Here is a 15,000-nt window from a genome sequence, read left to right on the forward strand (position 1 = left end):
CATAAGCTTCATGATCCATTCTAAAAACTCCCCCTCTGTATCTGCTTTCAGAATAACTATGTCATTTGTATGGATTAGCTTATTAAGTGAAGAGTGTTCCCCTTTTGCTAAATTATACCCAAATTCCTTTAAAATAGTGGTTAATTTATCATGCAATTCCATCATAACTTTTTCTTTAAATAACTTAACCTTAGCTAATATGGAGGTTGAAAATATGCATCCCTAAACTTAAACTGGTCTATTCAAAACTATTATCAACTGCATCACCAGTATCTTTATTCTGAAAAATAATACAACTTTAGTTTAAGTAAATGACAAAAATGTTCAAAATCAAATATTGTTTGATTTTCTGAACCATACTGGTTAGGTATAAAATTTAGTCCCTAATTCAAAAATGTCAACTTATCCTTAGTAAGGCTGCATGAAGAGACATTAATAACCAAGTTGTTTACTCTGTAGTCAAATTCACACAGTTGACTATTTCTGGTAGAAGAACTTGGTATTGCACACTGATTCCTACCCTCCCCGTTTCTGTTTGCTTTTCTCAAATGGTAATTGGTCATTTATTCAGTAGGGAGTCACCACTTGAATCACCTATTGACTGTGTTTCATTTCTGTTAAAGAACTGTCAATATTATATGAAAATTCACTACGTCTTAAAATAGAGTCAACAGGATGAGTCTCCCACCTTATTTTAACTGTTTTATTTGGAGAATTCAGATTAAATCTTACAGTACTTTCCATTTTACAACCAGTAGTATGACCTGTTTTACAAGCAATTAAATCATAGATGTATTTCTTAGATCTTTTTGGCTGGCAGTTTCTCCTCAGATTTCTTAATATAGACATAAATTAGTTGAATGGTAATACATTTTGGGAGTGGATTTTGAACTTTCCTTTTTTATCATTTAAACAAAAAAATCAGATAATTAAACCTGGCAATTTGTCTATTATAATGTATAAATAATGTATTGGTACATGCCATTCCTGTAATATTTAGTCACCCTTGCCCAGACCAAGTAGAGTACAAATCCACAAACCTCTTGGGGCAATCTTATTAACTAAATTAACAGTCAAACTTTTTTTAGTCTATTCAAAGGTTCTCAGTCTTTTTGTTTATTTATTATTTTGCTAGTTTTGTTATAGGTTCTTAGTTTCATATGTACGTAATAGGCTAGCTGCCCTTGATGGCCATTTTAACCCTGGAAAATTTCCCTTTGTGTGCTTGAAACTACCTATCCCATTTGGTTATAGCTTGGCCTTAGCCATCCCCATGGTCAATATTTATATATTATCCCTAATGAAAATAACTGGTATGGTACCATAGTTAATCTGATGAGACCCATGCATTAGATAGAGTAATTAGGAGCTGCATCTGTCCATTAGTAGTACAGGAGGAAGTCTTGGGGTGAATTTTATCTTTCCCATCCATAGATATAACTTGCACTTGCAAATGGGCAAGGTTGAACTTTGTTTTATGTGAATGAGGAATCTGCTCCATAGCAGTGGTATACTCTGCAAAATATACCTGTCCCTCCAAACTGTTCTTTTCTTGTTGCAGAAGATGTTTAGATCCCTAGAGCAAGTATTTTTGATGCCATTTGACTTGCTGATGTGCAGTAAATCCATCAATAATGGGTTGAAGGATCCCTTGCATGCCAGACACAGGTCACCTCTTAAAAGTCTGTAGGCTACAGAGTATAGTGACAAGGATTTGGATTTGTCTATGTAGGATATGTTGTTCAGGTCTTGTATTCTTTTAGTAAGGTTTCTCTGTGGGTGTTCCAATTGATGCATGTGTCTGGACAGATAAATGCCAAAGGGGGCATTATACACAATGACTGACCTAATGAGGGCTGCGTAAAGGGCAACAATGGCATCCCTAGATCTAGACAACCCCTTTGTTTAAAAGCTGTGTGATATAAAAGGACTTTATTTTCAACAATAGACTTGCCAAATGGCAAATAAGTAAATAAATCAATCAATAAATAGAGTAGGAAGGCAGTATCATGAACGTTGCAATAAATTGGAGTAAAGATAAAACATGACTGTCTTGAATAATTATACAGTAAACACTTTTTCAATATTTCATAGCAGAATTGTTTTCAATACTAAGATTGATGCTCTAGACATTAAAGACAATGAATAAGACACAAAAAGTATTGTGGGATGTTTTTTAGCCTACTTAAAAAGAGACTTTTTAAAAACGGAGAGTGGTAAGAGTATGTTCTGCTAGAATGAAGAATAGTTTAAATAGTTCCCATGTCTATTCTGATACAAATATGAGGAGTTTATATTATGGATCCCACTAATATTGCTGTACAGATGGCCATTTGATTGTTGTGTTAAAAAAATAGCATTGCTAAATATCTGGGGAAATGGTCATGTAAAGCAAAATTTATTACTGTGTGTAATAAGTGTGGTAAAGAGAAACATTCCTATGTGGCGTTTCTATGCAAAGTCAAAATGATAAATCTAGACTGGAAATTTGAGTGTGCGACACTCTGTGGATGGGAATGAGGTATCTGAAGTACAAAGGTAGTAATTAAAATCTAAGAAGAGGTATGTAGAAATTATGTTGCCAAGGCAGGAAACTTATGAAGTGAAGAAAAAGACTGTTGTAGAAAGTAAGAGTTGGAAGAAGATATGGAAGTAAATAGTGTTGGTCAGTGGGATATGAAACAAATGAAGAAATGGAGAATTAGTGTCCAAAGTACTGACCAAAAATTTAACATAGTTATGTGACAATAAATCCTAATAGCATAAAAGTAACTTACGGAGGCATACAGTTATGAACTGGGTAAAACAGAAAAAGAGATACAATATGTTAATAATTAGTAACCTAATACTTATGAAGACAGTTACAAAGAACTTTATTAAGAAGTGGGAGTCTTGTAGCCTAGTTAATGGATATATATTCCAGTACTGTTACTAATAAAGAAAAATACAGAGTAAAGGTTTTAAGGATTAAACCAGGATGGCTATTATATGGCCTTTTGGTCAATATTGTCATTCAAGTGTCTATTTAGCAAAAATTATACAAGAAAAACATGCATGGCCTAGATTTGGCACTGCTTTTAAGACAGGCTTAGACCTTTTCATTTCTGAACTAAAGATTGTTATATCAGTTAGCCAAATTTAGTGTACTTAAATGTCCTTACTTCAAACCTTTTAATGTATTCTTCATGTTAACAACTTTTTCTTATTTAACAATTGCACTACCAAACTGTTTTTTGATAACAGGTTCCCATTTATGATTCTGAATATGCCCATCAGTTTCTGTCTTTTTGAGAGAAATTTGTATCTATTTTTATTTTGCAACTGTTGATGTTGTAGTATACATAGATACTACTAATGAATAATGATGGAAGACTCATACCTAACACCTAACTGCTTATTGGAGGGCCAACAGTTGAGAAATTAATTCAGGCAAATGATATTCTGACAAATTCAAAACTCTGTAAGCTAGCTAAAAAAACACAAGGATGAATGTGATGGAAATATTTTCCCATCCATAAGGATCAGGAATCCTAGAATTAATTGCATTAATTTGCAGAAATTTAGAAGGAATAACCAACACCTGCCTACATAAGGAAGTGATTAGGTTTTTTCCCCGGTACAGGATTTATTTTTCCTTAATAACATGTATGTGGTTTTTGTTTCTGAGTTTTTAAAATGTTGTATTTAAATAATGGTACTATGCCTGAACAGACAGGGCAGTTCAAGAAAAAAAATAACAGTATCCATTTTGTTTACAAGTTGCCAAAGAATAATCATGTTCTTCAATATTTTATAATATTGTCAGAATTTGTTACATTTTGTCAGTCTGTAGATGAACTTATGATAAATAATTCATATTTTCTCTTAGTGTTAAACCACTTAGTGATCAGTATGATCAATTATCCAGTGACCAGCGTAATGCAATACAAGGAAAAGTTATCAACCAGCTCCAAGAAATTTCTCAAAGAGAAGGTAATAATTTACTTTTCTTAACTAACAGCTTTAGATATGTTCAGTAATGACTTAATTTTGCCTTGCTCATATAAGAAAGGATAACAATAGTTTGTTTTCCTTTTAAGAAAATGTGCATGCATGATGTATTTTTTTAAATGAAAATTAACTCAAAACTCTTAGAAGTGAAGAGATTGATTGTTGTCTGTAAATATCAAACACTCTGCCTTCCGTTTGATAATATTCAGTAAAGACATCCATCAGGTCAAAGACTAGTTGAACTGATTTCATTCTTGCTTTCTCAGAAATATACTAAACAGTTCAACTTTCCTTTATTTTTTCCATAACTTTGCTGTCTTCCCAAGCACAGTACAAGAATTGTGCATTAGTTGAGCTTTTCACATTACCCACTACCTCCTCATAAAATGAAAGTTAAGTCATGCAACCTTCATGGAAATGAATAGTCTTTAAAGGATTACTGTTAGACATTAATGAAAAAATGTCTATCCTCTAAAAAGACATATCAAAAAGAGGTTTGAGGAAATTAATGAAACAATACCAATTTCTAACGTTAATTTAAATCTTAAAAGAGAATTGCATGCTACCACCTAGTTCTCACTGTCTTGTCAAAGAAAATTTAAAATTGTACAACTGTTGCTTTCTGATTAGGGAAAATATAAATAGTCAGTCAGTGTTTCTGAATAAGTTCCTTACCGAAATGAATGAAAGCACTTAAAATGATGTGTTTGTAGATGTAATAAATTCTGGTTAGTGACTCCTGAGTAGCATTTTTTTCTTTTTATTTGTTTTATAGTAAGCTGCTAGTCCATTGTTTTGTTTATAGTCAGTCAGTAAAAGGCAATCATGACATTACTTTAAATCCATCCCCTTCTTAACTTGTTTATCATCATGCACTACTTTATTGGGCACTGCACCTCTTTGATCCTTTTCATATAGGATTCACACCTCCTATTCACCCATTTCTTCTAGCTTCTCCTTTCCACTATATCTCTTATTTCTCCTTTGATCTAATGTTTCCCCTGCAGTGCTTGTTCCTTTCATTTCATTCCAAAGCTATCTGTACCACTCTTCTGCTGTTTTGTTTCATTGTAAAAGGTTTTGTAATTTTTTACCATCCTTTCTCAAGATGATATAAGAGATAATGGGCTGAATACAGCCCCTCCAAATTTGTCACTTCAGCCTAAAAAAAGATTGTTGATGATAAAACTATTTAAGGGTTTTTCTCCTTTCTCAAAGACAAAGCAGTCTTTGACTTGAATTGAATTGATTATATTGTGTAAAAGAGATACTGTGTGTATAGACATGAAACAGAAGTATGAGGTTTTACTCTATGGAAACCTGATATTGCCCATTTTATTTTACTATCAGTCATTTCTTTTTTCTGTTTAGCAAGTGTGATAGCTTTGGTAGGTTAGGTCTGAATTAATATCCATAACTGCTTACTTCATGCTGTACAGCCATTTCTGACCTTGCATATCTCCAAACCTGTCATTGTCTATCTTAGTGCAGTTTACTAGACACATATAAAATATAAATGTTGCTAATTTATGCAATTCATAACTTTAAAGTTAATACATTTTAATCTTTATTTTTCTTAAATCTTGTGTGTAGGACACAAAGCTTATTACAATGCAGTGTTTATTGTATATGATTGCATTGTCTAGTTATTGCGTAGGGTCAGGGTGCTGTATCAACTGTCACCACACCTCTTGGTTGACAACAACTGTCATAACTTCTGCAAATGTCATGTCTGTCTGCCTTAGGTGTTCTCTTATTCAGACCATCTTTCTATTGGATGGATGTCCTGGTACCTATTGTCTTCTTCCTATATGTCCCAAATATGCTTTAAAAAAAAATCACCTTTTTATCTTCTGTGCATGTGACTGAAGAAACAAAATTTGTTCTCCGTGATTACGTTATTTCTTCTTCTGTCCTACAGTGTACATCATGTAATCTGCTTAAGCACTTCATTTCCATCACCTTATTCTTCATCAGCCTTTACTGCCTAGGTTTTTGTGACATGCATAGATCAAAGGCATACCATTGTTTTGCACACGTTACTTTTCAATTTCTTTTGTAGTCTTGTATCTCACAGTAACAATTTGCTCCAGTTTCCTGCAGACTCTCTGATTCTAGCTTTGACTCCCTCATTCAGACTTCTTTTCTACTTAACCACACCTCACAGATAACTGAAGCTAACAAGTTCCATGTTCTTCACATCTATCTCAGTTTAAGCTCCTTCTGATTTCCTCCATTTGCTGTCATGACCACTGACATGTGTGGACACAGTTTCATCCCATATGTCTTTAGTTTTAGTTTTTTGTTTTGTTTTGGTTTAATAAATCTCTTTATTGAAACATAGACGGGTAAATAAAAACAGACCAATTTCTGTATGAAATAAATAAAGGAAACAATGGCTAACCACTAACACTGAAAAAATTGAAACCCACTATCTTCTGTGCAAATATGATAAACACGTATTCAGAAAATTAGAAAAAAATATATATATATATTCTATCCTACTATATATCCACCTCCTACTTCCCCTCTACTAATTAAACCACTCCCCCCCTCACCATCACATTCCTCACACCCCCTACCTTCACTACAATCCTTAACTACCTACTTAGCACCTACAGCAGTCCACCTTTTTCAACTTTCACTAAATATAACTCTCTCATAAGACACCTCATCACACCTCTCAACATATCCTATCATACAATAACATTTTCACACCCCTTTGTAACTACACTATACACTACACTTTAACAACAACACATCATGATTACTAAGTGCACATCATTCCTAATCCATCTACTATTAATTCTCATCCTTACATACTTCCACTACCTCTCTCAACACAACACCACAAACCATATACCACCCTTTCACTCCACAAGCACTCTCCCCCCTTCCCACTTACATTCATTTCACTCAATAACACCTGAACTCTATCCCATTAACCTCAATCTATTCTTTAAATTCAAAATAACCTCTCCTTATAAACTCCATAGTCCCTTCCTAAGCTCCAGTATCCACAAATATCCAATAAACAATAATATTCAAACTACACAATCCAAACACATTCGTAACTTAATCAAATACCTTACAACCATACTTCTATCCGGTGACATACACCCTAACCCAGGCCCAATCACAACTACCTCTATATCAAAATCCATTCTACTAGCCTCTCTAAATGCCCAAAGTATAGCAAATAAAATCCCTAATCTTCATGCATGGCTTTTCCATAACAAACCTGACATCTTAGCTCTTTCTGAAACCTGGCTAAAACCTCATATAAAAGACACTGAAATTCTTCCACCAAACTACTCAATAATCAGAAAAGACAGAACTCACAAAAAAGGTGGCGGGGTAGCTTTACTATATTCTTCCATCCTATCCATCACCCTCTATAACAAACCCATTCCAAATTTCTCCAATGCAGAATTACTGTTAGCTATATTTCAGCTAAATAAACATAAACACATCTGCATAGTTTCACTTTACATCCCCCCTGGCAACAATGTCTCAGTATTAGAAGATATCCTATCCTGGCTTTCTATCAATATCACCTACGAAACTATTATCATGGGTGACACAAATATTAATTGGTCTTCCATTCAATCCTCCACACACCCTATACATATTAACCTTTTTAAATACTCTCAGCTCATCAACCTACCTACAAGACCCTCTAAAGATCTCTCCACTGGCAGTACCCTAGATTTGATCCTAGTCTCTCACCCCCACTATTATACCGACAGTGGAACTCTTCCCAACTCCCTCAGTGACCATCTTCCCATCTTCACCAAACGTCTTCCATGTACACTACAGGCAACACATAACTATATTAGCAGTCGCAACCTAAAAAACTTTAACCCAGTAACCTTCTCAGACTCCCTAAAATCAATAAATTGGGGCCCACTAAAAACTCTACCCCTGGACAATGCTGTAGCTTACTTCAATACTAATTTCCTAAATCTCCTGGATAGCATCGCACTCATAAAAACCAAAAGAATACGGAACAATACTGCCCCCTGGTTAACAAAAAACACACTAACTGCCATGCATCTGAGAGACAAAACCTGGGCATGCTACCAAAAAAACAAAACCCCCTCTAACCTTAACAAATTCAAAACTCTTCGTAACAAAGTTAAAAAGCTTATTACTATAGATCGAAAAAACTACTTCTCCACACTTCAAAACAACCATAAAACAAATCCTCAAAAATTCTGGAAAGGCATCAACAAACTCCTAAAACCTGGCACTACAGTAAACCCAAGTCCAGACCCAAATGCTCCAGATATCAATCTCACCACCCAATTCAACTCTTTCTTCTTAGACTCTATCTCTAAACTAACCACTTCCTTCTCCAATATCAACCCACCCTCTATGCCCACACCCCTCCTCCTACCCCCCCATCTCCTACCTCTCATCTCCCATCTTTCTCCCTAAAACCCATCCCTACCTCTACCATAAAAAACTATTGCAAAAGCTTAAACCATGTACTAATGCACCTGATAATATACACTCATCCTTCCTTAACATAACTGCCGAAGCCATCTCCTTTCCCATTAGCATCCTAATAAACCGATCTATCCAAGAAAGTTATGTTCCAATACTCTGGAAAAAAGCTTTCATCATACCTTTGCATAAAGGAGGCAAAAACAACGACATCTCTAACTTCTGCCCCATCGCCATCCTTTCTCCAATATCAAAACTCTTAGAAGAATGCATCCATCTCCAACTCCTCCCCTATCTCCTAGATAATAACCTACTAACCTCCACACAACATGGTTTCAGACCCAGCCACAGCACCACGACTGCCCTCCTTTCCTTCCTAGAAACTGTAAATGCAGCTAGAGATTCTGGCTGTATTGTATCCTCCCTCCTTCTCGACCTCTCTAAAGCCTTTGATACTATATCTCATAGCCTTCTCCTTACTAAGCTATCTAACTTAAACCTTTCCCCTGCCGCTATCAATTGGTTCACCAGCTATCTCTCCTACAGGCAACAAGCAGTCAAATGGAAAACAGCCATCTCCCCCTTCCTGAATACACCCACTGGAGTCCCACAAGGTTCCATCATGGGCCCTCTCCTCTTCAATATATTCATAAATTACTTCTATCACTCAGTTCCCCATGCCAAACTCGTTCAATATGCAGATGACTCCACAATTATCTGCACAGCCACATCCATTCCATCTCTCTTAAAATTAACCCAAGACGCCTTCTCTACCACTGAACAGTAGATGAAAAACAATCATCTTGCTCTCAATGCATCAAAAACCAAGCTTATGATATTTACCCCCTCAAAAAACACAACCATTGACAAAAATACATTCTCTATCATCGGCCAAAACCACACACTTCTTGAACTAGTATCAGAAAGCAAACTACTAGGGGTCCAGATTGATGACAAACTCACATTCAATAGCCACTTACTACTAAACATAAAAAACCCACATTAAACTTGGCATGCTTTATCGCCAAAATCAATTCCTCTCTACAACTACTACTACTAAGCTCACTCTGGCTACAACATTCCTTATCCCTTCCCTTCTTTACGGCGCTCCTATCCTAACAAACCTTCAATCATCCCTTAAAACAAAACTGTCCACATGTTATAATAAAATTGCAAAATTTGCCACTGGCCACAAAGCATCTACCCACCACTGTGTATCTCTCCACAAACTAAACTGGCTTGAGGTTCCTAACTATCTGTCCTTTACTCAGCTCATTTTTGCCCACAAACTCATTTTCAAATCATCCCTCTGTCCCTCACTCACCTCCACCTTTAAAATGCACATGTCTCAAAGACTCCTAAGATCTAATAACCAAAATCTAATAGAACTGTACAAACCTCTTCACTCTCCAGGAAAAAACCTGCTGTCCTTTGCCCTGGCACGCCAATGGAACTCCCTTCCCCCTTCATCCGCACTACTACAAACCTCCCAGCTTTTAAGAAATCCCTGCATACTCATTTATCATCCTCCTGGGAATGCTCCTGCTCTCATCCCTCCTAGTTCAACCCATCCCCTACTGACTGCCTCTTCTCTTAATTAGTTTAACATAAGTAAGCAACAACTCCTAATAAGTCTCAAATTCTACTTTTCCTTAAGTCTCAATTCTACTTTCCTTTCCAGATACATCATATTGCAATTGTTATTGCCATTTGCTATGCTATACTTTACATATAAAATGTAACCAGAATACTAGAATTTTACTACTTATAACTTAGACCCTTCTCTAGAAACCATCTCCTTTTTGACTTAGACCCACATTTGACTACTCCTATCAACCACTATTATTGCCTTATTACCACTGTTGTTGATAATTGCTTTTAATAGGATCTGTTTAATATGATTGTAAGTGTTATAGTGTGAACCTCAATTACTTGTAATTCCTTGTACTGTTTAATATGATTGTAAGTGTTATAGTGTGAACCTCAATTACTTGTAATTCCTTGTACTTTGTTTTGGAGCTTTTCTCCCCAGGACTCCATTGAAAACGGGTACTACGGGCCCAATGGACTATCCTGGTAAATCAACTACAAATAAAATAAAATAAATAAATATATATATATATATATATATATATATATATATATATATATATATATATATATATATATATATACATACACACACACACACACACACACACACACACACACACACACACACACACACACACACACGGTCACATAATGCACTAAATTAATTTGCGAAAATCATTTTAATAAGTGATTATGACAACTCCATCAGTAACACTCTTCTGAATATGTTAGCTTTGCATTGTTGAACATGATAGATCTGACCTATCTAAACAAAACAGAAGTGACTTATGTTCATGCCAGAGTTTCATTATATAGATAAGAACTACACTGTGACCTTAAAATATAGCTAAGCCTGTGACTCTGGTTATTCTAGTCAACAAGGAATAAAAATGACTATTAGAATTCTACCACTCACACTTCTGATTGTGTGCCTTCAGTTGTGTTTTTCGGTCATCTAAAGTGACTATTACAATTCTATCACCCTCACTTCTGATTGTGTGCCTTATCTCAGTCATCTATCATTTGATGAAATTCCTGTTCAGAGTCTACTTCTAGTCCCACATCATTTACAAAGAGCAGCTTTTTTGATCTGTCCCATTCAACCTTTTTGATGATGAAGTCCATCACTAGTATGGACAGAAATGGGTTTAGATACATTCTCAGATTCACATCCACTCCCACTGGGATCTCCTCTGTGAGTCTAAATACTGTTCATAATTTTGTCATTGGGTCCCTGAACAGCCTCAAGCCATCACACAACTGCCCAAATCAGCTTTCCTGACCTTATCATATACTTTTTGCAAGTTTACTAATGTCCAGTTGGGTTCTTTCTTCATCTCTACTTTCTTCTCCACTATTTGTCTCACTGCAAATATTAAGTCTGTTGGACTTCATTTTGATCTGCTTCTAAACTGCTTATCTCTGATTGTTTGTTCTTCTTTATGCATATTCATTTATCAAGCACTTTCTGCAGTATTTTCAAGCTCTGTGATAAGATCTTTGTACTACTCTACTACCCACAGCTTGAATATCCCCTTTGTTCTTACAAACAGACACTAGATTGCTTATTCCAAGTCATTTGGAATATGCTTCTCTCTCTCTCTCTCTATACTGTGATGAGTATCCTCAGAAGCCATTATCTCTCCAAAAGTACTTAATATCTGTAGTACTTCATCTTAGTATGCTGTTTTCTGTGAGTTCAACATTTTGTGTGTATGTTCTACTTCTACTACAGGATTGCTCCTTCCTTTTCAATGTATGCCATGCATGCAGCACTACAGTTTCTCTCTGAGTTTTCCTCATTCAGAAACTTCTTGAAGTAATCCTTCTGTCTGTCTTTGACATTCCTTGGACTGGTAAGCAGATGATGATAGGCATCCCTTATGAATGATGTTTGCTGACTAACTTCTGCAGTTGCCTAGCAAACTGATAGAGCTTCTTCGTGACATCAGCTGAGTCAGTTTTTAGACACTGGAGGAGTTCATCTGACACATTGCTCTTTGCCTTTTTGACTGGTCTCTTAGCCACTTTGTTAGCAAACCAGAGCCTGATTTATCTATTTATATCTCCAACGTCTTCCTGAACTCCTTCTTCCTATTGAAAACTTTCTAGATTTCTGAATTCCACCACCATCTTTGCTTATGTACCTTATACATGGCTTAACAGGGTATTTGTTTGATCTTCTTAAAACATGCTGTTTTCCTACACAGCCATAATTCTCTGGCCTAGCCATTTGATCTTCTTCCAGGAGTACTAGAGTATTTACTTGAACTGTTTTGTTTTCACTCCAGTCAACTTGCCTGTCTTCAGCCTAGTCTTTGTTTACCTCAGAGCCTTTTCTGAACAATGTCTGCAGCTGACTGTGGTCATCAGTGGTTTATGCTGGGGGCTGACTGTTTCACATGAGATTATTTTGCAATATTGGATTTGGCATCAATACTCCTTCCTAAAAAGGAAGAAAGCTACCTTTGTGACTCTCTTGGGTAATCGTGTGGTGAGTACCTTTAAGCTATTTGCCAGGCAGAAGTCTATAATGGCTTCTTCTTCATTGTTCCTATTGCCACAAGCATGTGGACTCAGACAAACCTCATATATTTTGACTGTTCTGAAATAAACATTCAGGTTCCCCATTATCCAGACTAATTTGTCCTGCAGCTTTATCAAGGAAATCCTGCAACTCTTGCCTGAAATCTCTCTCTACCTTGCCATCACAGAGTTGTTGAGGAGCATAGGCTGAGAACATAAAGACATGTCTACCTTTACACTGGTGTTTGATTGCCATTTGTCTGTCACTGATTCTAATGGTAGCTGTTACTGTCTTCAGAAGTCTCTCTCTCACCAGAATTCCCACACCATTTCTAGTCCGTCTTTTCCCTGAGTAGTAGACTCTGGATCCCAGGCCAAGAGAATTTGCTCACTGCCCTTCTACTATGTCTTCTGGATAGACAGGATGTCCACTGTCCAACTTACCATCCTGTCCATCCTGTCACCCACTTCCATACTGTATGGTCAGTCAATCTATATTTGGAAATCTTTAACTTATTTATGGAAGGTTGAGTGGTTTTAAATTCGGCTCTCCCTTAACAGAGCTATCCCAGGTGATCTAATATGGGCAATTTGACATCAGCCATTCAGTAACCTACTGATCTGGGTCTGCTAGCCTGTATGGTAGGCACAAATTTGTCAATATGGGTGCTTAGACACCTCCCACCATTAACATAGATCCCTGGTACGGGTGAATGTAGGATGCTTCCTCAACTCACTTTGCATCAGCTAATAGCATTGCCGTTTTTAGCAACATTAGTCATCATGACCACATCACACAGAGTCAGATTTTGCACCACTGAGGGGCTAGCCCTGACAAAGTGCACAGTCTGTGGCCTGCTTGCTCTTCTGCAGAAGATAATGCACACTGCAGATGATGGCTAAAGCACTTATTCAACACAACTCATCCCCAATAGGCACCAACTACAGTCGATGCTGCTGCCCTTGAAGTTGTGTGCAGACATCTCAAGATCTGAGTCAATTACCTTCCATTTTGAGGTGGAACCACATAGAATGTTTTGGGGTTGTAGGTGGAGACACCATACAGACAATGGGAGAATGTGCAAACACAACACATACAGTGACCAGAGGGCCAGAAAAAAGTTTTGACCTTGTATCTGTGAGGTGAAAATCTTAGCCATTAAGCTTCAGCAGCTAGTGTTGTCAAAAGTGGCATACTTTATACTGAAGGTTTTGTTTTAATATTCTAGAAAGTTGTATTCAGAAAGTTCTTGTCTTACAAAATTCACAGTTTTTCCCAGTAAAAATGGTAATTTACAAGCTTTGAGTGTCTTTGAATTTCTTACAAAATCTGATATAAAGTGTGGATGTTGACACATTCCCCAACAGAGGTTACGCATCTGCTAATTTGCCTTGATGGGTAGGAAGGTGATCTTGTGAAGGAAGAACCTGGATTAACTTATGGCTTAGGATATAGTTACATGATATCTTCTGAGTACAATATATTAGTAGTTTGGAAACACCAATGTGGAGGACAATATCTCATTTCAGCCTAACACATGAGATAACTGAAAAAGCAGTTAGTTCTGGGACTTTGAAATTAGAAGTATAAATGTTTTGCTTGAATAAGAGAAATACATGTATTGGACGAATAAGAAAACTACTGTAGAATCCTGAAACAATGTAGTACATAATTAGACACTGATGATAAGAAATTCTGATTTTTAATAGGTTCTGCGTGTACTAAAGGCATCACTGACAAAGAATGGGTATCAACATATATTGGAGAGTTTGTTCAAGATACAAGTGTGACAGTAATGACAAAAATCAATTCTAACCTAGATGTTGTAAGTATCAGACTTTCTAGAGTTAATTTTATATACATATAAATTATATATATCTATAAAACTATTGAGCTGAAGTGCTGCCTTTCTGCATCAGTATTGTGCACCATTTCATCTCTGCTCTGCCTGTGTTATGGTGGTAGGTTGCTTATTAGCTATGACAAATTTAAGATAAACATCATGTGTTACAAAAATCACAATTCCTGACTGCTAGAAGAACATGCACTCTTCATTCATTCAGTTATTTTTCTAAGTAGGTTAGTCCCCACAAGAAAAAACGTCAGCACTCTCAAATATAATAAATGGATATAAGACATAACGATAATTTTTTTCATGTATGATCTTTCTGCTTCTCTGCTTGCGAACTGTCAAGCTGTTGTCACAGCTGCCCGTGCATTCACCACTGTGGTGAGAACTTCAGTGCTCATTTCCTGCTCCCTCAGTGAGTTTTACCAGAACACATACATTCAATCTCTGAATAGGTTAAAGGGGTACATGGCCCAGCCATCAGTTAGGCAGCCACGGGATGATTTTGTTGTTCTAAGATACTAATTCTACCCTTTGTAGTAACTCAGACAGTCGCATCACCATGGACGCCCCAATGGCCCAAACAGGAATG

General features: G+C 36.4%; 1 protein-coding gene across 2 annotated transcripts in view; it reads left to right on the forward strand.

The window, feature by feature from the left end:
* Window positions 1–15,000, forward strand: part of LOC122816737 — a 228,421-nt gene that overhangs the window by 132,201 nt on the left and 81,220 nt on the right. For both annotated transcript variants that reach the window (XM_044089730.1, XM_044089731.1), the window contains exons 33-34: window positions 3,869–3,972; window positions 14,269–14,384. In XM_044089730.1, coding sequence (XP_043945665.1) covers window positions 3,869–3,972; window positions 14,269–14,384 — 220 coding nt within the window. The remainder of the gene's footprint in view (window positions 1–3,868; window positions 3,973–14,268; window positions 14,385–15,000) is intronic.

The sequence above is a fragment of the Protopterus annectens genome, chromosome 12.part0, assembly GCF_019279795.1.
Source record: "Protopterus annectens isolate FY-2018-M chromosome 12.part0, PAN1.0, whole genome shotgun sequence".
Lineage (NCBI taxonomy): Eukaryota > Metazoa > Chordata > Ceratodontiformes > Protopteridae > Protopterus > Protopterus annectens.